The sequence below is a fragment of the Opisthocomus hoazin genome, chromosome 15 (genome assembly GCF_030867145.1).
Source record: "Opisthocomus hoazin isolate bOpiHoa1 chromosome 15, bOpiHoa1.hap1, whole genome shotgun sequence".
NCBI classification, from domain to species: Eukaryota; Metazoa; Chordata; class Aves; order Opisthocomiformes; family Opisthocomidae; genus Opisthocomus; species Opisthocomus hoazin.
Genome location: NC_134428.1, coordinates 24827948 through 24855392, shown reverse-complemented (window position 1 = coordinate 24855392; position 27445 = coordinate 24827948). Strand labels below are relative to the sequence as shown.

The 27445-nt window shown below is 57.5% G+C and overlaps 1 protein-coding gene across 1 annotated transcript in view; it reads left to right on the top strand.

The window, feature by feature from the left end:
- The first annotated feature begins 323 nt into the window (after window positions 1–323).
- HS3ST6 (heparan sulfate-glucosamine 3-sulfotransferase 6) overlaps window positions 324–27445 on the top strand; it is a 44138-nt gene continuing 17016 nt past the window's right edge. Inside the window, exon 1 of the mRNA XM_075436545.1 lies at window positions 324–664. Within this exon, the coding sequence (XP_075292660.1) occupies window positions 324–664 (341 nt within the window). The remainder of the gene's footprint in view (window positions 665–27445) is intronic.

The window sequence follows — 27445 nt, the reverse complement described above, 5'->3', positions numbered from 1 at the left end:
CACGGGAAAACGCCTCTCCCCCCCCCCCCCCCCCGCGCACTGTAGCCGGGCGCGTTTCGCTCCCAGGCGGGGGCTGCCCACGGGGCTGGGGGTGCCCCGCTCCCCCGGGGAGTGCGGGGGGGGGGGTTATCCCGGCGGTGCCCCACGCGTGTGCCGCCCGCCCCGGGGCGTTGCCTCCCCCACGCGCCGCGTTCCCTCCCCCTCCCCCTCCCCGCGGGTGGGCGTGGGGGGGGGCGGCGCGGAGGGGAGGGCCGGGCCGGGGCGGGCGTGCGGGGCGCGGCGGTGCGGGATGCGCTGCCCGGCGGGGCCCGGAGCGGCCCCCGATGGGAGGTAGCGGGCGGCTGCTGGGACCCGTCGGGGGCCGCCGCGCCTCGCTGCTCCTCACCATGATCCTCTTCTTCACCTACTTCTTCTTCTGCCTGCCGGGGCCCTGCCAGCCGCTGCCCCCCGCCCTGCTGCTCCCCGAGGGCGCGGGGGGGGCGGCGGGGGGGGCTGCCGAGGGGGGGGGCAGCCGGCGGTTCCCCCAGGCCATCATCGTGGGCGTGAAGAAGGGCGGGACGCGGGCGCTGCTGGAGTTCCTGCGGGCTCACCCCGGGGTGCGGGCGGTGGGCGCCGAGCCCCACTTCTTCGACAGGTGCTACGAGAAGGGGCTGCGCTGGTACAGGTAACGGGGGGGGGGACACACACGGACACGCGGGGGGGGTCGGCGGCGAGCGCTCATTAAGCACCGAGCGGGGTTTAATTGCCCGCCGCGCCGTTGATGGGGGTTGCTCTGCAACAGGCGGGTCCCTGGAGATGGAGGGGGTTCGAGGGGCTGGTGGGGGAGAGGAGGGTTTGGGGGGGGGGGAAGCCCCAGGTTGGAGTGCGGAGGGGTCCCCACACCGTGTCCCCGTGTGCCCCATCCCGCAGCCCGGCCAGCCACCAGCAGAAATTGGCTTTTTTAATTATCTAGGTGTTGCGATTCCCCCCTCGAACGCTTCATCCCCCGCCGGGTTCCCCCAGGGATTTATTTTGTTGGAGCGGTTTGTGAAAATACAGCGAGCGAGGAGCGGGCTTGGTGCTGGTTTCGCCTCGGACCGGTGACCGGGCGAAGGACGGGTGCCGCGGTGCCGCGCGGACCCCTCGGTGGGTTCGAAGGGCAGCGCCGTGTCGGCGCGAGGGAGTCGCTTGGTCTTGAGGGTTCCGATGGGATTGGGCTCTCCGGGCGATAACGCGGTCGGAAGAGCAGCTACCGTGCATGTGGTGTCGATTAAACCCCCGTCTCCCGGCCAGCTCCGGCGTGGCCGGGCCAAACGGAGTCGGGGCGCGAAGTCCCGTGAAGGCAGTGGAGGAATCTGCTCCCTTAGTTTGAAGGGAGTCCAAACGCGTGGATTTATAAAGGCGCCGCGGTGTTCTTGGGGGAAAAACATCTGAAAATAATAAAAGGGGTAGCTCTCCCTGTCCTGCCTGCCCCTCCATCTGATTCCCCCCGAGCCCCGCGGGGACGCTTCATTTCTGGCGCGCTCTTCGTGTTTCTCGGTGTTTTGGGGAAGGCTGCAGGCAAAATAATAACCGGTGGAAATCGGCGTGTTTAATGGAAAGGGTAATTTGAGTGGTAATTTTACCCGCAGAGTTTCAGCTCCGTGAGACCACATCTGGACTGCGAAGTTACTGACTTAACGCACCTTTAAACGCCCGGAGTAGCACGCTGAGTTTTATGGCTGCATTAATATCGCCGTGATTTATTAGCTCGTTCCCCGGGTCCGTTTGTGTCTGCGCCGCTCTAGAAACAATCATGACGATAACGAATCTTTTTTGGGGTGAGGATTACAAGATAGATCTCGCTCGGCGGAATGGGGGTTTAACGACTTGCGAGCACCTAATTAAAGCGCGGAAGAGCGAACGCTTTCGTATCGCTCGCCGTAGTCCGGCGAGGCGTTTGCGGGACGGACGGCAGCGAGGGAGGAAGAAAGAAACCTTAGTTCTGGGGTGCTGCGCAGGGAGTTTTTGGTGCTGTCCGGGCTGGCGGGGAGCCTGGCGTGGGACTGGCGATGGCGAATGTTCTCTATGGCCATGGTGAAGGTGGAGAAGCAGAGCAGGGCCGGTTTTCGGCACGGGAAGATGCTGTGCTGGGAAGGAGTTGCATCCCTTCTACTGGGGAAAGCAATCGGTAGATGTTTTGCTTTAACTCTGCGTAGAGCAAGTGTGTTTCCAATCACAGGCACAGCTTTTTTCCGTAGTTGCCTCTTCTCTTGGCCTCTTGTTTTGTCTTCTCGCAGGACCTTGCTACACTGAGGGTTTTTTTTTTCTGAGAAAGCCAGAGCTTAAGTTTTCAGTCTGGGGTATGTTTGGAGTGGAGGAAAAGAGAAGTTGGGCAGAAGTTCAGGTTTGTCCAATGAAGATCTCAAAGCGGTGTAAACATTTTTAAAATATTTGAACTTGCTAGGAAACCAAAATTACACCAGCTGCTTCTCGTGCCAAGATATTTGGCCCGAAGGCACCTGTAGGTCGTTGCTTGTCTAAAGTAAATGGGAAAAGGAAAAAAAAAGAAAACAACAACTTCCCTTGGAAATATCGCCACTGAATTATCTTGGTCTTTTTGGGTAGTTCAGTTCCGTCAGGCTCTCGCTCCTGGGACAGGAGCATCTGCTGGTGGGTGCGGAGCCGTTTACATTGCAGCGTCAGTCACTGGCTGAAACCAGTCGTTCTCACCAGAGTGTTTTATTTTATTTAGACGTGAAATAGCCCAGAGTCCCTTTTTTGGAGTAGCTCTTTCTGCTGGTGAAAAGAAAATGTTCTGTAAAAGCTGCCAGCGTCTCGTGTGAGGTTCCTGGGGTTACCGTAGCTCTCGCTGATTGTGAGAAGATTAAAACACCTTTTCTGGACGGCGACATAAATCACCCGGTGGAAAATCCGGGCGTGACGTGGCGTTTTATCCTCAAGCAAGACATGGGTTTGATTTTGTTTGGCACTCGGTGCTGCTCCAAGTAAAGCTAAATAAAGAAATAAATAAAAGGAAGCGGCGATGCTGGCGCGCCTGCTCCTTCGCTCACGCAGTGGCTTGGGGAGTGCGAGTGTCCTCTTTGGGAACCGGGGAACCTCGCTGTCCGTCCGTCTGTCTGTCTGTCTGTCTGCTTTATGGGAGCGCAGGCGAAGGCAAACGGGAGAGCATCACTGAATCCAAGACGTTTGCCAGTGATAATTTAGAACTTGATGGCGAAAATTGGGAGAGATGCTCAGCGTGACGGCACGGGGCCGAATCCTGCCCTTGCTCGTGTGAATGCAGACTGCGCTGCGGGGTGTAACGGGTGTAACCCCCTCGGGGTCTGCAGAGGGACTCCTCGGTGCGAGGGGAGCGGGGTCACAGGTGGCGTTTGGGGTGCTGGTGCTTTGTATGACACCCGCGCGAGCGGGGCTGCGGGCTCTGTGCTCCGGCTCTCCGGCAGCTCTGCCCCGCTCGGCTCCGCTGCCGACGTTTCGGGGCCGTAGCTGGGATCTCCGCACGGGATCGCTCCCTTCCCCGTTGCTGGAGCCGGGCTCGTCTCGGGGGTTCGGATCGCCCCGTCCGCCTCGCGCCGTGACTGGGCACGGCCGCAGCGGTTCTGGTGCCGCGGGGACAGGGCGGGGGACGCGGTGGGTAGCGGTGGCTTTGGGGCATGGCGGTGGTGCGGGGAGGGGTCTTTGCGGATGCTGGCCTGCGTAAGAGGGCGTTGGGGGGATTCAGCCCGACGTGGCTTATCCAAAGAACAGTTTCCCTGTCTCCATCCACCAAAACTTTGCAGCAACGCCAGCTTAATACGATGGTTTTGCTCCGTTGGAATTTCCTCGTGTGATCGATGGTCCGAGCCCCTCTTTCACATCTCCCCTTCCTGATTTTTCTGATAGCCAAAGAAAGACTGGAGTGGGGCTGGGCCAAGGCTTCCCATCCTGGAGTGAAGCACACATAGGATAGCAAATGTTGGGGTTGTGCCCTGTGAAACTGTGCCCTGGATGGTGGCACACACTGGATTTCATGGGAATTGTGAAGAATTCCTTATTTTCTTACGGTTTGGTAGTGTAAAGTACTGTGGGGTGGCTGGTCATGGTTGGCCAACGCATCCTGATGAGTGGCCAGGCTGGAGCCGAGCATCCCCCGGCGCCGCGGAGCCGTCCCAGGGCTCTGAATCTCTTGGCGGCTGAATTTCGCTTTTTGTTATCATTTCCCTGTTTGATGAGATGCAGCGCGTGGAGGTTTGCGTGCGGGGGGTGGCATTGGCCCGGGGTTCCTTGTGCATTAGCTGGTGCTGGGGGTGTCTAGGGGAGCTGGGCGGTTAGCAGAGAGCCGCTACATGCGACGTGCTTGGGTTTTGGTTTTATTTTCCTCCCCCCTCTCCCTCCTTCAAACCCATTCATGGGAGCTAAGAACGTTCCTGAAAGGCACCCAGGATTTCTCGAGCCAGACTTTGTTATCTCGGGTCCTCGCAGCCCTGAAGCCTTTGAGCGGCGGGGAAAGGACGGGGCTCCGGAGCTGCTCTTTTGACTTTTGCTGTGAGCGTTATTGGCAGTTGAAAAGTAGAGCTAAGTAGCTGCCTCGAGGGGTTTTTGTGCGTGTTGTGATTGTACAGGCAGATCAAGGCACTCTGTAGCGCGAGCTGTTGAATAAAATCCGACGCTTCGGCTACTCTGGAGTCACCGGGCTGCGTTTGGATCCCCTTCCAGGCAGAGCTTTTCACCGGCGCGTTGGAGAAAGGCAGAGGTGGGAAGAGACAAAAGCAGCTTGCGAGGAGTTGGATGGCGACGCGCCGAGGTTATCTTTATTCATTGGCACCGGCTAATCTGTCCTGCTGCCGGACTCGCGTTTCAGCGCGGCGCGGCGGAGCGCGGCCCTTGTTTGTCCGGGTGCATTTGCGGAAACCCAGTCCTGCGGCGTGCTGCTTGGGTTCATTGCGCTGTGACTGCAGCTTTCTGTTTTTTTTTTTTCAATTTTCGTTAGAAAAATGGGGCTTTTCTGCATCGGCTTCCCCTATCCTCACCCCAATGTTTGGAAAAGAAATCCTTGAACACAAATAAAAAATGGAAAACCTGAGAAAAAGCTGCGATTTTGTAACTATGAAGAAGATCTTTTGATGCTTTTACTTCATGCACAATACTTTGGGTTTGCTGGTAGACAGAAAAAAATGTGTCCTTGCATGGAGGGGGCTCTGAGTCCCTTTTATAATATTGGCTGTTTACGCAAGGTTTTAGTCCCAGCTCCGCACAGGTCCCCCCGCGATGCCGTGTCCCCGCGCGGCGGCTGCCTGACGCGCAGCGCTGCCGGGGAGCAAGCTGCAGGACGTGCAGAGTTCGGTCTGCTGCAAACCGCTTTCACGTGGGATTAAAAATAGCTTTTACTGCCACGAGGAGGAATTAACATTTGAAACCGTTTAAAGGGATGCGAGGCAGACGTTACCGAGGGCGGGCGAGAGGGGCCGTGCCTGCCTGGCTTAGGGGGGTCTTTCCCACCGGCACCGAGCTGCGATGGGGCAAGGAGCCCCCACTTCCACGCCGACGTTATTCATAGGCTCAGAGAATGGTACGGGTTGGAAGGGACCTTCAAGATCATCCCATTCCCTTGCTTTCATGTGGCAGCTCCCGATCCAGAACCCGCCGAAGCCGATGCAGCTCTTCTTGCCGATACAAGCAGGCTCGTGAGCCTGGATTTTAGGCTGGCTCAGCTGCAAGGCGAAATCAAGCCGGGTTGTTCCATGTGTCGTGACGTCGATAGCGTCAGGCTGAAGTGATTAAAGCTGCCTGTTAGTGTTGGCGGCGAGTTTTTTTCGGATAAAAGCTGTGACTTGTGGAGTGGAACGAGTCGTGGTCTTCCCGACCGAGGAATGCTTTCTCTGTCGCTGTCTCTGCTCAATAAACGGTGGTTTTATATACAGGCTGTGCAGCGGGCTGTGCAGAAGTAACCTGAGTTTCTAAAGGGTTTCAAGTCTGCCAGTGTGGCTATCCCAGACTGCTTAAATAAATATGTGAAGCTGGGCACCTAGAAAGCATGGGGCCAGGTGGAAAAATGAATATTAAGTGAATCAGTGCTTTTGCAAAATACTTCTTCATTCACGCCCTTTTTCTTGTGCTCCCTGGTTACTCTGTTGTAACCTCAGGGGCTAGAAATTTAAACATATAAACATGGACAGATTTTTTATCACCTAGGGGTGACTCCAGAGAACTTCCAAAAAGCTGGCAAATCTGACGAGAAGTCCCCTAACAGCAGCGAAAGCTGCCGGGTTGCTGTTAGCTGAATTATTGAGGGGCTGGAGAAGCAGTCGTCACAGGGAAAGGGAGTTTCTGAGTTGCTTCTTGAATTTTTTTTCCTAGATTATTTTTAGATCCAGGCAGTGACAGAAGGTGGAAAAGGCCAGTGGATTTAGAGGGTGCCTTTATGCAAGGAGAGGCTATTACTTGAGAGAGTTCAAAGCTTATTTATAAAACAGTAATTACCATCCCCTGAGAGGGAAGCGGGCAGCTCGCGTCGAGTCGAGGAGGGGGTTACAATAGTTAATTGGCAAATATGCTTAAAAGCTTCTTCCTGACCTTTTAAAAAACTTTTCGCTGAACCGGGCTCGGGCAGAGATTGAAAACCTGGCTAATGAAAGGCCAGGTTTAATACCAGGACTTAGCTCTAAATGGCTTTTCAAAGGGCTGTGGAAATCCGCCCGCTCAGGGAGCCGGCCGGCGTCGGAGGGATGCTCCCGTGGCCTGCAGGACCCCGGCCGGCAGCCGACGGGGCTCCGGGAGCCTGCTGAGACCCCAGCCCACCACCTCCTTCCCCGCACCCTTGGCATGGCCGGAGGGGCTCGGGCGGGCTGGCATCGCCCGGAGCCCCCCGGGGTGGTCTGCTCTCCCCGCAGCCGAGCCCCGCGAGGTTCCCCCCGCTGCTGCCGTCCTCCACGGAGCATCTCGGTTCGATTCCTGCCCTTGCTCTCGTGCTACGTTTCAGCCCGAGCCGTGTGCTGTGGGGAGGACTGGGATGCTCGGGGACCCCAGAGCTGGGGAGGTGCAGCGTGCCCCGGCGAGAGCTGTGCCGGGGGTCTCTGCCAGCCGTGCCCTCCCTGCCCTGCTCCGGAGGGCTGGAAAACCATCAGCCCATCTGCCTGGGGTGGATGGCGGAGCTCTCGGATCTCCCGCCGTGCCTCCCACCGCATTTTTCTGGCACGTTTGTTTAGAGTTTTATCAAAGTGAGGAGTAGAGGGAGGTTCTGGATGGCTTTCTGCAGGTCTTTGAAAGGCGCTTGGTGTGGAGACAGGCTGGCTGGGTCTGCTCTGGCGTGGGTACCACCGGGTGATGGCTTAAGATGAGTCTTTCCTGGCAAGAGGGTGCGTGGCCAGGGGACGCCGTGCGTTGCTTTCACGTGTCAGGGTCTGCAGGATCCGACTTGGATCTCTTTAGCCCGCTGCCTTACCCTGGGCTTGTCCGGATTATTCCCCCTGAGTGGGGTGGGCTGCTCTGTGATGAAGAAATGACCGACACGCGGTGGTTGCACACAAAAAATATATTGCAGCTTTCCTCAGACGTGCGGAGAGTCCGGAGGAGCGCGGGTCTGATCCTGCACCGCTCCGTTCGTTACCGGGGCTCTGCGTAAGCTCCCGGGCACCACAAGTCCGGCATCGCAGCGGGCATCGTGCTGGGGGAGTCTGGGCTGGGCTGTGCCACGGGCGGCTTTCCCCACGGCAGGGTCTGAGATCCCGACGCGTTGGCGCTCACGGCTGCTCCAGGTTTACACTGGATGATGTAAAACCAGGTGATGGTCCTGAAGCAGAGGAAGCTCCAGCTGAACCCGAGGAAGAACTTCTTCCCTCTGAGGGTGACGGAGCCCTGGCCCAGGCTGCCCAGGGAGGCTGTGGAGTCTCCTTCTCTGGAGATATTCAAGCCCCGCCTGGACAAGGTCCTCTACAGCCTACTGTAGGTGACCCTTCTTGGGCAGGGGGTTGGACTGGGTGGCCCACAGAGGTCCCTTCCAACCCCGAACATTCTGTGATTCTGTGGAAAATCCACAGCAACTCGTTTGGTTTCGCCTCCTCTTCCCTCTGCGCAGAGACGGCTCGTGGATCACAGAGGTCTAAACCTCTTCGGAATTATTCACGCATCCCCTAAGTGAGTCACTCTCGATCTGAAGAGTCGTTTGATATGCAGATGGGGAATATTGCAGCCCGTCAGGCCACTGGGGCGGTGACCAGGGTGCAGCGTGCGTGGCGAACTGCGTCTGCATCACGTAATCACATAATCACAGAATCACAGAATGGTAGGGGTTGGCAGGGACCTCTGTGGGTCACCCAGTCCAACCCCCTGCCCAAGCAGGGTCACCTACAGCAGGCTGTAGAGGACCTTGTCCAGGCGGGTCTGGAATATCTCCAGAGAAGGACACTGAGCCCAGCGCTCAGGGTTGTCCATGCCCGACCCCGCGTGCTGCCGGTGTTGGCGGGCAGCGGGGATGGTTCTGCCCGCGGGGATCCAGGCTTCGTGCGTCCGAGGTGCCCTAGAGCCACGGACCAAAGCGAGCATCCCCGTTCCGGCACGTGCTGCTCGGCTTGGGGCTGCCGGCGACGCGAACCGCCCCGACCCAGAGTGCGCGGAGTGCTGGGACCAGCATTGCTCGAGGCTGACGCGTGGCGTGAAGTGGCTGAAATCAGCTTCTCGTGGCAGGTGCAGGAAACTTGCCCTGTTTGGGCCGTTAAAGCACCAACACAGAAATCTTTTAGGCGGCCGAGCCTTTGGGAGCGGCGCTTTGGGAGCAGGATGCGCTGCTGGGCTCCTCCTGGGAGTGATTTTTTACGACCGACCGTGCTCTGCCGAGAAAACCCCGCAGCCGGGCAGCGAGACGAGGGGAGTAAAACCCCTCTCTGCCAGCCCAGCAGCAGCTCCGTGGTGCTGGGGGTGGCGTGGCGATCCCGGGCGGCCGAGATCGCTCTGCATCTTAACACACAAAATTGATTACAAGCAGGAGAGAATTACATTAATATAGTCACTTGTCACTGAGGTCTTATTAGTAATCTCCGCTCATTAGTCTGGAGAGAATAAGGATGTGACCTTGTTAAGCGTCCTTCTTGAGGGGAAGGCTGACCACTTTGCTCTTGATTGATTACTTGGCCCCTAAACGGCACGCGTGTGCGCGGCCGTGTCTGCGCGCACACCGACCTGCGGGCACGCCTGGGTGCCCGGGGGGTGTTTCTGCGGTGGGAATGAAGAATTGGCCATCTCCTTACCAGCCCCCGCTCGCATCCTTTGGGCTAGTTCCGCTGGTGAATTAGCAGCCGCTTTTGGTGGGCACCATATTGAGCAAAATAATAATAATAAAAAAAAGAATGACCCGCCGGTGATTGATGGGAAGAGACAAGAAAAGTGACAGATCCCGTCCCTGGAGGCCACGTCGTGCCTCTGCCTCCTGCTCGGCGGGGGCTGGCGGGGCCCCCCCTGCGCTGCCCAACTTCCCAGCTGCTCCGGAGCCCGCAGCATCCCAGAGCCTGGCCCTGGGGGGCCTGGGCTGCAGGCAGGGCTGGCTGCTGCCTGCTCCCCACGCCAGCGCCCGGCCGAGGGCAGGACGGCTGCCGATGAACGTCGATGGAATGGAGCCCCCGAAGCAAACCGCAGCACGGCGAGGCGGGGAGCAGAGTCCCGCCGCCCCGCTCCAGCCGTGGGCAGAGCCGCCCATGGGTGCCCAAGCTGCCTCCCGCAGCTCTCCGCACCGACGTGGTGGGATCCCAAAATGCCTCTGCCACCTCCGCAGTCCTATGGCAGGTTATTTTATTTTTTTTCCTTTCTTGAGGCTGGCTGTGGGCGCTGATCGTGCCCCCCAGGTTTCCCCTGCCCTTCCCTGCCAGATGCTTCACGTGTCCTTCCCGTCTGCTCAGTGGGTAACGGGCAGGCATGGTGGTGTTGGGTTGAGGGTTGGGCTTGGTGATCTTAGAGGTCTTTTCCAACCTTAACGATTCTCTGATTCTACGCCGTGCCGTTGTAATGGGTAATGAGCAGGCATGGTGGTGTTGGGTTGAGGGTTGGGCTTGGTGATCTTAGAGGTCTTTTCCAACCTTAACGATTCTCTGATTCTACGCCGTGCCGTTGTAATGGGTAATGAGCAGGCACGGTGTTGGGTTGAGGGTTGGGCTTGGTGATCTTAGAGGTCTTTTCCAACCTTAACAATTCTCTGGTTCTACGCCATGCTGTTGTAATGGGTAATGAGCAGGCATGGTGGTGTTGGGTTGAGGGTTGGGCTTGATGATCTTAGGGATCTTTTCTAACCTTAATGATTCTCTGATTCTACGCCGTCCTGATCCTGCCTGTGTCTCTCGGCTCCCCTGTAATCAGTCATACACAATTCATGTAATACTTATTTATGCCCAAATCGACATTGGCAGGCTATAAATGCTGCAGGAAAATGAAGTGAGAGAGAAAGTTAGGGTTATATACAGCCTTAACTCAATCATTGTATGTACATGCATTATGCGAGTCTTTATTTCCACTCTATTTTTTTTCCTCAAAGTAGAGATCCCAGTACAAAGCTGGGTTCTTCTGCTTTCATGTCCTACTCCGTTTCAGAATTCACTGTCATTAGTGCAGTGTATTTGTCTTGGCCTGGGAGGTGGTGGAGTCCCCACCCCTGGAGGGGTTCAAAAACCGTGTAGATGTGGCACTTCAGGACATGGTTTAGCAGGCGTGCGGGTGTTGGGGTGACGGTTGGACTTGGTGATCTTAGAGGTCTTTTCCAACCTTCATGATTCTGTGACTCTGTAACACACCCCCACGGACACCCTGCCAGGGAGCGAGCGTCGAGAAGAGTGGATGTCCCAGAAATCCTCCAATTACCGGGAGCGCGGACGGGGCTCGATGAGTGCCATTGATCAGGCGCTCGTCAGCGCGGTCCCTCGTCGCTGCTGCTTGTCAATAGATGCTGTGGAGTGGGGGGTGGGCTGCTGGCCACCCCTCTGGTCCCCGGCCGACGCAGCCCCGGGGCCGGGTGGGTTGCTGATGGCCGCGCAGAGCTTCTTCCCAGCCCCTCAGATGTGGGTGGCCGGGACCTGCAGGCTCCATCCCTGCGAGTGACAGCCCCGTGGGGCACGTAGCCGGGGCGGAGGGTGGGTTATTCTTCAGCAAGAGCATCGGCCGCTTCCTCCGGCTGCTTTTATATTGCAGAAAGTCGTGTCCCTACGCCACGCAAGCCAGGAGAAAAATTTCAAGGGGTCGCTGCCAAGTACTTTCAGCTGAGAATTTAGGTTTTGTTGAGGGAAGGGGTCGTTGTCTCCATGAAAAGCCTGTTTTGGGGGGAGGGAGGGAGTGGAACGTCCCCCCGCGGCGTCAGAGACCCAAGCGTGACAACCTGCATCCGCTCCGCTGCCGCCCCTGCGTCTCCTCCACAAAGGGGCCGTCGGGCAGGGGCCGGGCTGCTGCCAGGAAGGGAAGGGGGAAAGGCATCTGGAGCATCAGCAAGGCCAACCAGATGCCAGGTCCTGCACTTCGGTCACACCAACCCCACGCAACGCTACCGGCTTGGGGAGGAGTGGCTGGAGAGCTGCCCGGCGGAAAGAGATCTTGGGGTGCTGGTCGACAGCCGGCTGACCATGAGCCAGCAGTGTGCCCAGGTGGCCAAGAAGGCCAGCGGCATCCTGGCTTGGATCAGGAATGGTGTGGCCAGCAGGCGTAGGGAGGGGATCGTGCTCCTGTACTTGGCATTGGTGGGGCTGCTCCTCGAGTGCTGTGCTCAGCTTCGGGCCCCTCACTCCCAGCAGGACATGGAGGGGCTGGAGCGTGTCCAGAGAAGGACAGTGAGGCTGGGGAGGGGGCTGGAGAACAAGTCCTCTGAGGAGCGGCTGAGGGAGCTGGGGCGATTCAGTCTGGAGAAGAGGAGGCTGAGGGGAGACCTTCTCGCTCTCTACAGCTCCCTGAGAGGAGGGTGCAGTGAGGGGGGGTTGGTCTCTTCTCCCAAGGAACCAGCAATGGGACGAGAGGCAATGGCCTCAGGTTGTGTCAGGGGATGTTCAGATTGGGTATAGGGAAAAATGTCTTTGCTGAGAGAGTGGTCAGGCGTCGGACCAGGCTGCCCGGGGCAGTGGTGGAGTCCCCATCCCTGGAGGGGTTCAAAAACCACATAGATGTGGCACTTTGGGACATGGTTTAGCAGGCATGGTGGGGATTGGGTTGATGGTTGGACTTGATGATCTCGGAGGTCTTCTCCAACCTATGATTCTGTGAGAGCTCGTGGGCTGATCCTGCCCCCTGGGGACGGCGTGTGCTGCTGCTGGAGTGGCCGAGGGTCCAGCTGTGGTGGTGGGAGCATCCCAACGCCCCGGCCTGGGGAAGGGACTGTGTGTGGGAATGGGACCGAAGCTGCCATTTCCATGCGTGGTGCTGAGCAGCCAGGGCACCGTCCTGCCCCAGCCTGCCGGGTTGTCCTGGGCTCCCGGCCCCGTCTGGCTGGGTCCTGCAGCTGGAGTCGGGCTTTGTTCTTTATTTGGAGGTGATGTGGAGAGGGAGGTTTGCTGAAAGAACAGCAGGGCGCTGCGTCCGCCCGGGTTTGAAGCTCAGATCTCATCGTAGGTGGGGTGGGTTAGATGGGAGGGTGGTGGTTATGGTGTCATTGGAGGGTGCTATCCTGGTGTCAGCCCCAGCAGATAGCTCCTGGCCACTCGTGTCCCCCAGTGCTGTGAGCGGGGCTCTCTGGTGCCTGCAGCACCTCCCTTGCTTTCTTCTGGGCTGTGATGATCGATCAAGGGGTAATGGTTTTAAACTAAAAGAGGGGAGATTTAGATTGGGTATAAGAAAGAAATTCTTCACCATGAGGATGACGAGGTCCTGGCACAGGTTGCCCAGAGAAGCTGTGGCTTCCCCTTCCCTGGCAGTGTTCAGGGCTGGGTTGGATGGAGCTCTGAGCAACCTGGGCTGGTGGAAGGGGGTCCTGCTCATGGCAGGGGGCTTCGAACCAGATGGTCTTTAAGGTCCCTTCCAACCCAAACCATTCTAGGATTCTATTCTATGATTCTATGGCATCACTACAGGCCAGAGAGCTTTCTGACCTTCCTGGTGCTTTGATGCCCACGTTGTGGGATGCTCCGTGGCTGTGGTGAGGATGCTCCTGAAGCCTCCGATGCCCAGGGAGTTGGAACGAGATGATCTAGAAGGTCCCTTCCAGCCCAACCTGTTCTGTGATTCTATGATGAAGGATGGGGTGTCCCCAGCCCCCCACCCCAGCTCTACTGCAGGTCCCTGTCCCTGCAGCATGCCTGGGCTGTGTCAGGAGACCACCAGGGACAACCACTGCCGCCGTCACCCAAACCTGCCCCGGACCTCGGGGCACGATGGCAGCGTGGGCCTTACCCTGTGCGGGATGTTGGAGCTCGTCTGCGGTGCCTCAGCTGCATCCCATGGGTGAGCGGCGTTGACGTCAAAGCCCATCACCCTCGGGGAGGGGACGGGGATGCTGAGTGCAGTCCAGCCTGTGCAGGTCCCACCGGGTCACCGTAATTAGCCCGGGTGTGGGCTGCGAGCGTGGCGTGCTGGCTAATTACCGGCTGCGCAGATGGGAAGGACACGCGGTGCCGGTGTGACTCTCCAAGAGCGTGCTCGGTTTGATCCTGATCTTTTTACAAGGCAGATAGCAAGGGGTAGCCTTTTTCAGTTCTGATCTTGTTATGTATATTAAAAATTAGTATTTCTCTGCTTCAGAGTGCATCGGGAAGCGTGTGAGGGCTCGCTGTATTCACGGAACTTACCCGGGATTGCAGTAAGGCCTCTGTCCTATCAAAGGTCTCTATGAAACTTGAATTTTGGAGCAGGAACTTTGAAGGAGCAATTCTTCTTTCAGCATTAATAACTCTGCTGGTGCAAGACCTCGTCCAAATGTTGCGTTTCCAGGCAAACGTTCTTTAAAATAAAGGCAAATTCAGGCTTAAACCCTACCGAGGTTTGGTGACCACCTAACTCCAGCTGTGTCCAGCTGTGAGAGCCTCATGATATCAGTGTTTGCGTCATGGGTCGACCAGGTGCCTTTACGTGTTGGCATACACCTTGTTGTTAGTGGGTTTCTGGTTGCATGACATCGTGGGCCGATGAATTACACAGTGGGTTGTGTGTGCGTGATTGACCCAGCTCTGGCCTGAAAACAGCCTCCAAACCCCATGCTTCTGTTTGGATGAGGTTGGAGCCAAGTTCCTGGTTGAAGAGGAGGGGTAGCCAGTGGCCTTTGGAGAGAAATCTGACCGTGAAGCCTGCCTGAGCTCGCCTGGGATGCTCTGACTGACAGATCCTGCTCTTCGCGTGGCAGCTGAGCGTAAATTTTTGAAGCACAATCTGGGCAGAGGGCAGGGCTGGGAAATCTTCTGATTTTATTATGGCTCTCAAGAGGCTTGGTCATTTTTTTGAGCCATAGCTCCTGGAGTCATGGGATGGGGAGAGTCTCAGTTCTTGCCTGGAGCATGTATCTCCTGAAGACAAGAAACTTGAAGGCTCAGGAACCAGAGGAAAGTGCTGGAGAACCGTAGTCCATGTGTATGTGCATAGCTGTATTTGAAGACCATCCCAGCTAGAGCTGTGATTTGGCCGAAGGTGGGTAGTGTTCTTCTCACCTACAGAAAAACCTCAGAAGTTATTATTTGCAGAATTATGAAATCGCCTGCAGTTTACAAGCACAAAATGAGCGCTGACTGCCTGGTGAGGGATGGTGGCTCCACCATGCTTTGAAGATCTCAGTGGATCAGAAGAAAGCGGTTAGGAGCAGTTCAGTGTAGGATGGTGTGAGGTCCGGAAGAGACCCGATGGCTGCGAGTCGTGCCCTCCTCACAGCTGCTGCAGAATCCTCCTTTCCTCCAGTGTCTGGAGGAGGACCCCTGAAGCAGGAGAAGGTGGAAGGATGCTGAGGCAGTGGCTGGGTGTCCCCACCAGCAGGACGGTAGGTCCTGTGCCGGCTGGGTTGCCTCGTCCCTGGACGGCCGTTAGCGTAAGGCCCTGTGCGTGCTGCACGTTGGTTCCCCGAGTCACCGCGCGGGATGTAGAAGAACAACTTTAAAGAATAAGTAAAACTGTTGCCACTTCAAAACTAGTCTCGGAATTGATGCCAGGACTCCAACAGACTGATGCTCCTTTATTCTCCTTTTAATTAATTCCTTTGCCTCCAGTGAATTTCCATCTTTTATTCCTTCTGCAATCAAAGGACTGTCAGCAGCAAGGCTCGCATTAGGAGCAGACCCATCCAACCTTTTTTTAATCTTCCCGTATCAGTTACTTGTCTTTTTCTTGCACTGCCACGGTCCATCTGAAGCACATATGCCACGAGATGACTTGTTGGAGGAGAGATGGGGGCACGCAAAACCCTGGAGTTTGCTCTCAGCGGGTCTCCGCTGCTGGCAGTTTTCTAAGGCAGCGAAGAGTAAGAGTCCAGATAAGCTGGCTCAGATACACAGATGGGCAATTACGTGGTCACCTGAGAAGTGCCTGATGATTTATGGCGTTATTAAAAGGTGATGGTAAGAGCAGAAAAGATTTGTAACATCTGCATCGAAAACCTCATCTCTGACCCTCACACCCCAGATACCAACATATTAAATATCCAAACAGGCGTTTGAGCCCGCGGATGGCTTGGACAGAGATCCCTGCACATCTGGTAACACTTGGCCTGATACTTAAGACCCTGGACAGTGTGTAATTAAACATAATTCAGTCCTTGCCCTGTTGCGGACTCAAAGAGACTGTTCCTGCTTGGAGAGCGGTCTTCGGAGGAGCCTCATGGAGGAGAAACGTGCAGATCAAGCTGATGCAAAGATGAAGATGTGCTTTGCTGGCGGATGAGAGCCATGCTGTGGGAAAGCTGTCATCTCCAGAGTGATGAAGAGAGTCAGGGCTGGAGTTTTCATGCTTGGTGGAAGCTAAGCCTGATCCCAACAAACAGCTCTATCTCCTTGCTCGTGGTGGTTGCAGCTCCAAAACAGCCTCTGTGGCTTGTAGATCTGTTCCTATATCCAACACTAGTGTGACAGCATTGGCTGTCCTTGGACAGACTGCTAGATCTCCTCCTTCTCTTGGCCTCTGAAGACCATAGAGGTCCAGGGCGGTGCTGCTGGCTAGGGTGGTGGGAGCCTGTGTTGCTAGGATGAGGTGTTGCTCTGTTTCGCGGTGCAGTGTTCCCCTTCTGCCCTTTCTATCCATTTTTTGCAGTTCTGCTCGTTAGAGGGAAGAAATCGCAGCTGGAAATAGGAGATGCGAAGAGTGGGCTGAGCAGAGAAGATGGTTTGTGCTGCTGCACCTTGGCAGGGACGGCCTGGGTGTGTTATTGCACGTGTTCGGTACTGTGTGTGGCATGGATGAAGAGCAGAGTGGAATCCGTTTCCTTCCTTTGGCATGCATCCGCTGTGATGCCCCCGGAGAGACACGCTTTTGGTGGACTCTGGTTCTCCACGCCTTGGCAGATGGAGGAGATCTCCTTCCAGACCCTGGCTGGCGTGAAGGCACAGGATGCCGCTGGCTGCGGTGGGGCGATGCTGCTTTGAGCAGTGGGGTTCCCAACCCGAAATTGTATCTCGGTCTGCCAGGGCTGCCTTGTTTTGTGCAAATATTGATTTTTAGGTACAAGTGGGAGAAGGCTGTTGGTGGAAGTGGCTACAACGGGCTTGTTCACTTCTTAGAAATCCATGCCGTGTGCCGAACTCGCAGCCTCTGCTTTGTGCTGAGCGGAGAACGAGCAGAGAGCAGAGGATGCACGTGTTTTCAGAGAGCAGGGGAGAGCTGGCCGTGGTGGGGATAAAAGCAACATATGTCTGATTGAATAAACGGAGAAATGCAGGCCAGATGGCTGGAAATACGAAGAACTGTTTAATAATTTCTAAACTCTTTGCTCTCTGGAGTGAGATTACGGGCACTTGCAAACTTTTCCTCTCTGCTCAATTTGCCTCCTGTGTTGGCTGCGTTACTCTTGGCTTCGGGTAGAGCTCTTCGTAGTGTTTGACCTTCATAAATTTGTGAAATTGTTGTCTGGGGTGTCAATGCTGAACATCTTGCAGGGAGCAGGCAATGGTTGGTAAGGATGAGCCCTCCATCCCAGGGAGGTGGGGCTCTGGAAGTGCCGCTGCGCCTGTCCCGGTCCCGTGTACGTTCCAGGGTCTGAACAACCCAGCAGAGACTGGGGCAGGTCAAGGGGGGGGCTGGTCGCTCGGTCTAACTCACGCTGAGCTGGGCCAGTTTGCAAGCAGGAGTATCTGTGCCAAACGCCAGCGAAAGCACTGTCAGCTCCCTGGAGCAGAGCACGAGTAGATGCGTGGGACAAGCCCACGCTCTTCCAGCCACTGAACTCGGGCAGAGCGAGGTCCGATTTGCCCCGGCTCCCCTCTGGCTCCTGTCAAACCATGTCACTCGAGGCTGAGCTCAGACCGTTTCGTTCCACCAATTGTCCTTCCCGGGAGAGAATTTGGAAACTGGGTCCTACGAGGTGCCACTCTGCTCCGGGCAGTGGCCGCACCACGCGTGACATGGGAGGAGGGAGGATGCACTCGGAGGGCTTTGGGGATGAAGGCAAAGGTGCTCGAAATGCTCCTAGGGTTGGGTCCTCAGGATCGTTTTCTGGTGATCGCCCACTGCTGCGTTGTCCTCCCTGGAAGCCAGGAAGGACCCCGGGGGGACCCTCCCAGCCCACGCTTTCTTCAGGTGCCCCGATCGTCCCCATACTACGTCTCTGTGGCCACGTGTCTTGCCTTTGTCGTGGGGATGCTGGGGAGGTGGTGAGCGTGGTGGGATGACTCGGTGCGGGCGGTGGACGGGGTGGTGTTGCTGCCGGCTCGGGGCATGGTCAGGGTGGTGGTGTCAGGACAGGGGACAGGAACCTCCATCCTCTGGTCCATCCCGGTCTTCAGCCTCCTGCGAGGTTGGCAGCTGATTTCCAAGAAGATCTGGAAGCGCCAAAAGAAGATGGAAAATGCTGACCATGCGATATTGCTGGCCGGGACAGGAGAGGAGAGCTTTGCAGCGTTGAGGAGTCGGGCTCTGCTGTCCCCGCTGGCCAGCTTCCCAGACATGGGAGATGGGGACTGTGCAGGCGTGCGGCTGGCTTTGAAATGACCCAAACGGGCACCTTTCTGAGGGTCCCTGGTGATGAGAGGAGCTGCTCTGTGTTGGTGGTTCATCTCCTCTCCAGAAGAGCTGCTCTCTTTGGGGAGACACGGATACCAGTCCTTTGCAGGTCAGCAGGGCAGTCAACCTTTGGTTTCTTGTGGTCAAAAAGTCCAATTTTCTTTGAAGAAGGAGTTTGCAATTTTTTTTTAAACATAAAGCAAGCAATGATCCTTCCAAGTGATATCTTGGGTTTGGTCAGCGTTGGAGTTTCAGAACTGGGGTGGTTTCGAGCAGAAGACGGACGTTTGGGTTTTAGGGGAAGGCTGGTCTGTCTGCTGCTGCAGAACCTCGTCATCGTCTGTCGGGTGTCTCTGGGGATGGCTGTAAAAATAGAGATGATTTTATCTTCTCTAAAATATTGGTCGTTTTGCACCAGACAGACGGCATTCCGGGTTGTTGTGTGGGCTCTTTGGGGACGGATCCCGCTGGCCCCTGTGCAGGTACCGTGGGGCTGAGAGCTCACCCCGCCTGGGTGCTGTGTGCTGCAGGGAGAGCTGTCCTGCTCCTCCCAAGGTGGGGACACTCGGGGGAGAAACCAAATAAAAGTGTGCTTTGGGTGTTCTTTATTTATTGGAAAAAAAAAAAAAAAGGCAAAGGGCCTGGTGTCCTTGGAGGGAAAAGGGGTGGTAGGAGCAGAAATTGCAATTACATTGAGTTGGAAATCCTAAAGAATCCAAAATAATGCAGGTTGCAGTTTTTGAAGTCGCTTGCTTTCCTTGCACGATGGAAGGGGGAAAAAAAAGTATCTGTGCATATGGTTTGGTTCGAGGAAGATGAATTGCAAATAAGAAAACCAAATTCGAGTTAATTCTTCTCTTCCAAGCACAGCTCCATTCAGCATTTTAAAAGTCAAGGGATTTGGGGATCTGGAGATAGCGTCGATGTTTTTTGGTATCAAGTACAAACTGTAGCGGGTCTGAAGCCTTCAGAAGCTGTTTCTGATTAGTAGCTTTTCTTTTGACAACTTTTTTTTTTTCTTTTCAGAAAAAAAAAAAAGGCAAGGGGCTTGTTGTAACCCAGTTGGGCTAGAGATGGGGAAAAGTCTGTTTGAAATACGCAGGGACCTGAAAGAAAATCTTGAGTGAATAAGAAGTTTAACTGACCTTAAAATATCCCATTGCCATGAGGGATTTGAGAGTAATACTTCAAATGGGTTTTTGATGAGGCTCTCCAGGCTGCGGGGAATTGAATATTTTACCCAACACGTTTTCTGATCTAAATTTTCACAATAACTAGGAAAAACTATTCTGAAATGCTGAAAGAGGTTTTTGTTTTGTGGTTTTTTTTTTTGTCTTATTTTTTTACTTTAAAGCTACTGACGTGCAGGGAGAAAAATCAATTTGCTGTAAGATGAATTTTCAGAACTATTTTTTTTCCCCAACGTTATGTGTCATCCATGGGCAGGATTCGCCCTGTGGGGCATCCTCGGCATACCCGGTGGGGGGACACCCCGTGCCTGGGGGCTCTGGGGGTCCCTGGTGCGGTGTCGCTTGCCCCAGGGTCCCTGGCTCCCCTCTGTCAGCAGAAAGCCCACGCTGGTGGGGGGCACATGGGCAGATACCCCGGGGAGAAGCGCTCAGAGCGGGCACAGCATCCTTCGCCGGGGCGCGGAGGGATGCTGAATCCCAGGACACACCATCCCTGCGGCTCTGAAGTGGACACAACCAGCGCTTTCTGGGTGACCTTGCTGTCCACCCATCCATCCATCCATCCACCCACCCATCCACCCACCCATCCACCCACCCATCCACCCATCCACCCATCCACCCACCCATCCACCCACCCATCCATCCACCCACCCATCCATCCATCCATCCATCCATCCATCCATCCATCCCAGGGGCCGATTCAATCAGAAGTGGGCAGAGGGACGTCCGGTGCCTGCCGGGCTCCATTCATTCCCACCAACCCAGGAGAATTAACGCATTAACGCCGCGTCCTGCCCTCCCCGTGCCCCTCTCTGCGCCGGCCCCTCTGATCCCAAGGCTTTCCTGGACCAGTCCCCGGGATTGGGATGGGAAACCCACGGGCGGTGCCGCTGCGGGCAGGAGGTCCCATCCGGGGCCGGGCGCTGCGTGCCCACCAGGCACAACCCCCCAGGAATTCGGGCGCGCTGTCGCGACGGCCGGGGAGCGTTCGCCGCGTGCGCCGCTCGCCGTTGAGGTGTTTGACTGGGGAAAGTTGCGATCCAGCCGGATGCCACGGAGAAAACGGGAGCTTTATCCTCTCTTGGCACGGGGTGATGCGTGCGCCATCCTGTCCCAGCGTATCGCTCTTTTTTTATGATATTTTTATTTTGTCTCTGCTGTGCGACCCACGCTGAAACCCGCTCCTTGCGCTGACCCCCTCCGGCCACTGGCTCGGGCCGAGCCGCTCGAGTCCCCTCGCCGCGGGCTTGTCCTGGCGCGTGGCTGCTGTCGGCGGGCAGCGGCTCTGCCCGGCTCCCAGGGCGTTCGGTTACGCGCGCTTTTTCCTGCGTTGTTTCGACCTTAGTGATTGTGGAAACAGGAACTCGAGCCAGGCGCGTGCCCTGCCTCTGCTGGCAGATTAATAATTGATTTATTTTATCTGCTAACGAAGCTGGAGCCGGGGTGTCGAGGCGTGGCACAGGTGGGTTCAGCGTGGGCGAACGCAGCATCGCTGTCAGCATCCCGGACAGCTGGTGCCACCCCCCCACCACTGCCAGCACCTCACTCCCTCCACCCCCCACTTTATTTTGCTTTAATTTTTCCCGTTGCAGCCGTCTGGGTGTCCCAGCCCAGGGCTGAGCCCAGCCTGCTGAGCTGCTGTCACCGGGAGGAGAGCTCTGCTCGTGCCCGCTGTGCCCGCACCGACCCACCCCGCCTGAAAAGCCCCTTCCCATCAGGGTCACACTGCCCCGGCTGCAGCTCGGAGGGTCCCAGAGCCCCCGGCGTCCCCCCGAACGCTGCTGCCAGCCCGGGGTTAATTTGCCGTTGACGGCCTGTGGTTAATTGGCCGTGTGCTCTGCGTTTCCTCCTTACACAGTTGGGTGGAAAAGCAGAGCTGAAGGAGAGCCTCCGGTGCCTCCGGAAACATTTCGCTGCCGATAAATTTAGGGGCAAAACCTCCAGGCTGTGAGGGTGACGGAGCACTGGAACAGGCTGCCCAGGGAGGCTGTGGAGTCTCCTTCTCTGGAGATATTCAAGACCTGCCTGGACAAGGTCCTGTGCAGCCTGCTGTAGGTGACCCTGCTTCAGCAGGAGGGTTGGACTGGGTGACCCACAGAGGTCCCTTCCAACCCCTACTATTCTGTGATTCTGTGAAAGGGCTGAGGGCAGGGGGACACGTGCATGAGGCAGCCCACCAGTGCCCGTGCCCCTCCAGCCCTGTCCCGAGGAGATGCCCACCCACGAGGGGCTGCCCTGGAGCTCAGCCGCCTTATTGCACACTGGAGAATCCACACGGGCGGCCTCAGCGTGAGCTCACCCACGTTATGAGACGCGAGAGAGCCCACACCAGACGCGGCGGGGCTGCCCGTGCTGCTCGCCCTGAGTCGATCCCTGGGGATGAGGGGCAGCGGCCGGGAGCCGACGGCGTTTACAGCCCGGGGCTCCTGCTCCCACACCGAAACGCGGTTTGAGGGCAGACGAGCATTTCCTCCCACGCCGCCTCGGTGGTCTCGGCGGAGACGCGGTGGTCTCGGGCTCTTGAGTGGCCGCTGCTCCTGTAAAAGCAAGGCAGGGTCCCGTCTGGCTTTACCGGGGCAGCTCGACGGAGCCCGGAGCACCCTACGGGGCAGGACCTGGCGCGGTGGGGTGGCAGACACCGGTGGGGTGGCAGGGGCTTCCCGGCGGGGCTGGTGCCCAGCCCTGGTCTGGACCACGGTCGCTGGTGAGGGTCATTGCTCTGTTTGCTGTGAGCCAGGAGAGAGGGGCTGGAGGTCTGGGTGCCCCTCGCTCTGCCGCTGCCGAGGGCTGGGCAGCGCCCGGGGGGCTTGGCTGCGAGCCGTGGAGGTGGCAGCGTGGTGGCACAGCTGGCACAGCTGGCACAGCTCTCAGGGGAGCACCACCTTGGCTGGCCATTGACTTCCCAATTCTCAAACACAGAAATGAGCCTGTTGCTTCCTGGAAGCGCCTAAAAGCTGATGACTGGAAACAGGCACAAGATAAATTAGGTGCGAGTTGTCGTTGCTGCATGGGTGGAGAAGGCGGTGCAGGATTTACCCCCCTACTCCGCAGCGACCGGGGGCAAAACGAAGAGCAACTTTCTGCTGCTGCCAGCCTCTGTGCTTCAGCTCTGCTGGCTTCTGAGGGCTGCAGGCTGTCTCGGGTGTATACGATGACCCGTAATAACTTGGGGGCAAATAACGGAGCCTTTGAACTCCTCTTCCCCCTTGCTGAAGCCCCGAGCCTGGGGCTTTGCAGAGATGCCCTTTCTTCGCTGCGGCTCCTGTGCCCGGCTCTGCGGGGCTGGGGGCTGGTTGAGTCCCTCCCGCGCTGCCCTGCGAGCCCGGGGGGCTTTTCCCGATCGGGAGGAGAGGCTGCGGCACCAAGACACGCCAACATCGCGGGGCTGGGGCGGGTGGGATGCTTGCTTGGTTTTTTTTCCTTACGAATAAGGCAGTTTGGGGACAAGGCAGCTGCGGGCTGTCCCCGGAGGCTGGCGTTACCCCGGGGCGTGGGGTTGGGGCTGTGACCCTTAGGATGCCTGGTCTGGCTGCGGGTGTTAACTGGTGCCCAAGTCCCGGCAGAGTCCGGCCCCTGGCTCCGGGAAGGACTTCTCTGGCGCGGTGGGCAGGGATGCTCCCAGCAGCTCTGCCTGGGGAGCTGCTTGATGAGACGATGACTGGGAGAGTTTCTGATTTCTGCAAAGGAGTTTCAGTTGCGAGGAGGGCATTTCTTCTTCTCCCTAAGGCTGGCCACCCACATACCCACAGAATCCCAGAATGGTCAGGGTTGGCAGGGCCCTCTGTGGGTCACCCAGCCCAACCCCCTGCCCAAGCAGGGTCACCCAGAGCAGGCTGCACAGCACCACGTCCAGGTGGGGCTGGAATATCTCCAGAGAAGGAGACTCCACAGCCTCCCTGGGCAGCCTGGGCCAGGGCTCCAGCACCCTCAGAGGGAAGAAGTTCTTCCTCATGTTCAGCTGGAGCTTCCTCTGCTTCAGTTTGTGCCCGTTGCCCCTTGTCCTGTCGCTGGGCACCACTGGACAGAGTCTGGCCCCGTCCTCCTGACCCCCACCCTGCAGATATTTAGAGGCATTTCTAAGGTCCCCTCTCAGCCTTCTCTTCTCCAGGCTGAACAAGCCCAGCTCCCTCAGCGTCTCCTTGGAGGAGAGATGCTCCCGTCCCCTCCTCATCCTCGTATCCCTCCGCTGGACTCACTCCAGTAGCTCCTCATCTTTCTTGAACTGGGGAGCCCAGCACTGGACACAGCACTGCAGATGGGGCCTCACCAGGGCAGAGCAGAGGGTGGCACTGGCGCTGAGCAGGACCTGGGGAGCCTGAAGCCCAGTGAAGGTGCTGGCGATGGGGCTGCTGGGTTTGGGGCTGTGCTGGAGCTGCGTTGCCCTGAGCCGAGGGCAGCGGTCGGGGTCCTGGCCGCCACTTGGCTGCAGCTTTCCGTGGCAATGTGCAAACTTCCCATTTCTGATCCTTGTCCTCCGTCCAATCCGTCCGGAGTCGGGCGGTGGGCTCCGGCGTGGCGGGGGGAAGACGGGCAGACAGCTGGGCGGACAGGCAGACAGACCGTGTGATTGCTTAAGCCACATTTCCTTAGGAAGCCGGGCTAAAAATAATCAAAATCCAGCCCTTTCCCACAAACAGCTCTGGTCGCCGCAAACCGATGCTTTTCCAGTGAAGAAATGTTTTGTTAGAGAATTCCCAGTTGTTCCTGCTGGAGGGAGGGAAGGGGGGGGAGCACCGACGCCGGGGCGAGACCCGAACCTGCCGGGCTGCGGCTGAGCCCCCCCATCTCCGCCCGGGCACCTGGGACCCACCGGGTGCTGGGGAGCTGGGAGCTGCCGTTGGCTCAGCCTGGGGATGGGGCTGGAGAGACCCCCGGATTCTCTGAGCCTTCCCGACATCTTGGCGGCCCCTTTCTCCAGAGCTGGAGAAACAGCTTTTTCTTTTTTGCAGCAAAGTGCGTAATCCACCCCCGTCCCCCCCAACCCCATCGCGGGGGGATTTTCTGCGCCTGGGAACCGCAGGGCACGGGGAGGGGGGCACGGGCTGCTGCCCCGCGGGGCGCCCACCAGCATCCCCGCCATCCCGAAGCCTCGCTGGCCTCCGGGCTTGGCTGGATTTCTGCGCCGTCGCCGTTACCCGCGGAGGAAACAGCGAGCGGCTGCCCTGGGGTGGGCTGCGGGTCGGGGACAGCAGCCCCGCACGCATGGGGGGGGCCGAGCAGGTCGGCGGGGAGAAGAACTGTTTGGCAGGAGAACCATCTTGGGGCTCCTCTCCCAATTCTATATATTCTATAATTTTTTAATATAGATATTTTTATATATTTTAATATATTATAATATATTTATATATAATTTATATATATTTATATATAATTTATTTATATATTATAGCATATAATGTGTATTATATATAACACATTTCATATATTATATATAATATATATTCTATAATTATATATATTTATATATATTTTTATATATTTATATATATTTATATATATTTTTATAATTTATAAATAAATTCCCTTTGCCCGGCTCCTGCCGGCGTTGCTGGCGGGTGCTGTGGGATGTCCCTGCCTGCCTCTGCTGTGGGATGGGACGGGATGGCACGGAGCGGGATGGGGTGGCACGGAGCAGGATGGGATGGCACAGAGCAGGATGGGGTGGCACGGAGCGGGATGGGATGGCACGGAGCGGGATGGGATGGCACGGAGCGGGACGGGATGGCACGGAGCGGGACGGGATGGCACGGAGCGGGATGGGATTGCACAGAGCGGGACGGGATGGCACGGAGTGGGATGGGATGGCACAGAGCAGGATGGGATGGCACGGAGCGGGACGGGATGGCACGGAGCGGGATGGGATGGCACAGAGCGGGATGGGATGGCACGGAGCGGGATGGGATGGCACGGAGCGGGATGGGATTGCACAGAGCGGGACGGGATGGCACAGAGCAGGACGGGGTGGCACGGAGCGGGATGGGATGGCACGGAGTGGGATGGGATGGCACAGAGCAGGATGGGATGGCACGGAGCGGGACGGGATGGCACGGAGCGGGATGGGATGGCACAGAGCGGGATGGGATGGCACGGAGCGGGATGGGATTGCACAGAGCGGGACGGGATGGCACGGAGTGGGATGGGATGGCACGGAGCGGGACGGGATGGCACAGAGCAGGATGGGGTGGCACGGAGCAGGATGGGATGGCACAGAGCAGGACGGGATGGCACGGAGCGGGACGGGATGGCACGGAGTGGCTCGGGCTGCGGGAGCAGTGGTGGCTCACGTCAGCGCCGCGCTCCGGGGCGAAGCTCAGCTCTGCTCTTTGCCAGGAAACAGGGCTTTTTCTAATGGCAAAAAAAAAACCCAACAACCCAGCTAAATTTGTTTCCCATCTTCCCCCAGGCTGGGTTACAAATTTGACGCAGATGGGGAGCCTTTCTTGTTTCTGTGGAAAACTGGACGCATTTTCCGTCCCGAGGAGAGCAGCGTGGCAGCGCTCGGCCCCAGACAGGCACCACGCAAAGCGCGTTGCCGTTGCTCATGGTTGGCGGGGGCGAGCAGGGCGGGTGAAGTCCAAATTTCCCCTTTCGACCCCCAAAGGCAGGGAGGGAGGCTACAAACTGGGGTGCCGAGGCAGAAAGCGGGGGGCTGCAGGAGTTTGGGCTGATGGATGCGGTCGCGACCTCCGCTCCGGGGAAGGGGAAGACGAGGGGATAGTTCGGTCTCGCCCGGGGGCTGTTGGGACCCTCTGGGCTTTGCTCTGCAGCTGTGGGGTGAAAACTCTCTGGGTTCAGATGCATTTTGGGACAATCTTTTTAGTAGAGACAGCAGTGACAGGACGAGGGGTAACGGTTTTAAACTAAAACAGGGTAGGTTTAGGCTGGATATAAGGAAGAAATTCTTTACAACGAGGATGGTGAAACACTGGAACGGGTTGCCCAGAGAGGTGGTGGAGGCCCCATCCCTGGAAACATTCAAGACCAGGTTGGACAGGGCTCTGAGCACCCTGATCTCGTTAGCGGTGTCCCTGCTCGTTGCGGGGGGTTTGGACTAGATGACCTCTGGGGGTCCCTTCCAACCCAAAACTTTCTGTGATTCTATGATTCTATTTATGGCTCCTTCACCCTGCTCGGCCAGGAAAGGTGGCAAGGAGGAAGGCTGGGCAACGCCAGCTCCATCCCTGCGGGCAGCTGTGGAGGGGTCGGGGGTGACCGCCGCCGTCGGGTGGGTTAACCCGGGGGTAACCTGCTGCTCGGTGGTGCTGCTGCCGGCTCGGGGCCGTTGGGCAGCGGGCGGCCGTGCGTCCTGCCAGGGCTGGGCGGGCAGCAGCCCAGCAATTGCCCGCTCCGACTGTCAGGGGCATTACAGCGGCGCTGGGGAGATGGGAACAGCTGGATCCTGCCCGCTGCCCGGCCGCGGCTGGGGACTGGGGGGTCCCACGGAGGGCTACGAGGATGATGAGGGGACTGGAGCATCTCTGCTACGAGGAGAGGCTGAGAGAGCTGGGCTTGTTCAGCCTGGAGAAGAGAAGGCTGCGAGGGGACCTTAGAAATGCCTCTAAATATCTGCAGGGTGGGGGTCAGGAGGACGGGGCCAGACTCTTTCCAGTGGTGCCCAGTGGGAGGGGATGCTCCCGGCAAGCTGCGGCGTCGGCAGGAGGGGATGGAGGGGCAGGGGGGCCGGGGCAGAGCAAGGCACCGGCTCCATTCTCCTCCTCCTCCAGAGGAGCAGGGGATCCCGTTCACAGGGGGATTGAGGTGTGCGGTCACCGGTGATGTCGGCGAGCGTTGGGTTCCCAAACACCTTTGTGGATCCGGCCAAGAGAATTTAAAACTGTCACTGGAAACGGTGCTGATGGATCCCCACGGCTTCGCTGCAGACCTCGGACCTGGCTCCAGTTCACGAGCGAGGACTGATTTATGTTTCCTTAGGTAGAAACGAGACAGTTTTGGAAGCGTTTCAGAACGACTCGTGGTTAGTTTGAAGCTGAAGCTTTGAGCGGGACGCGGTGCTTGTTCAGCAGGGACTGGGAAAAGCATTTTTGCAGGAGCCTCCGTGAAGTGGGTGTGAGGAGGATGGGGCCAGACTCTTTCCAGTGGTGCCCAGCGACAGGACAAGGGGCAACGGGCACAAACTGAAGCAGAGGAAGCTCCAGCTGAACCCGAGGAAGAACTTCTTCCCTCTGAGGGTGACGGAGCCCTGGCCCAGGCTG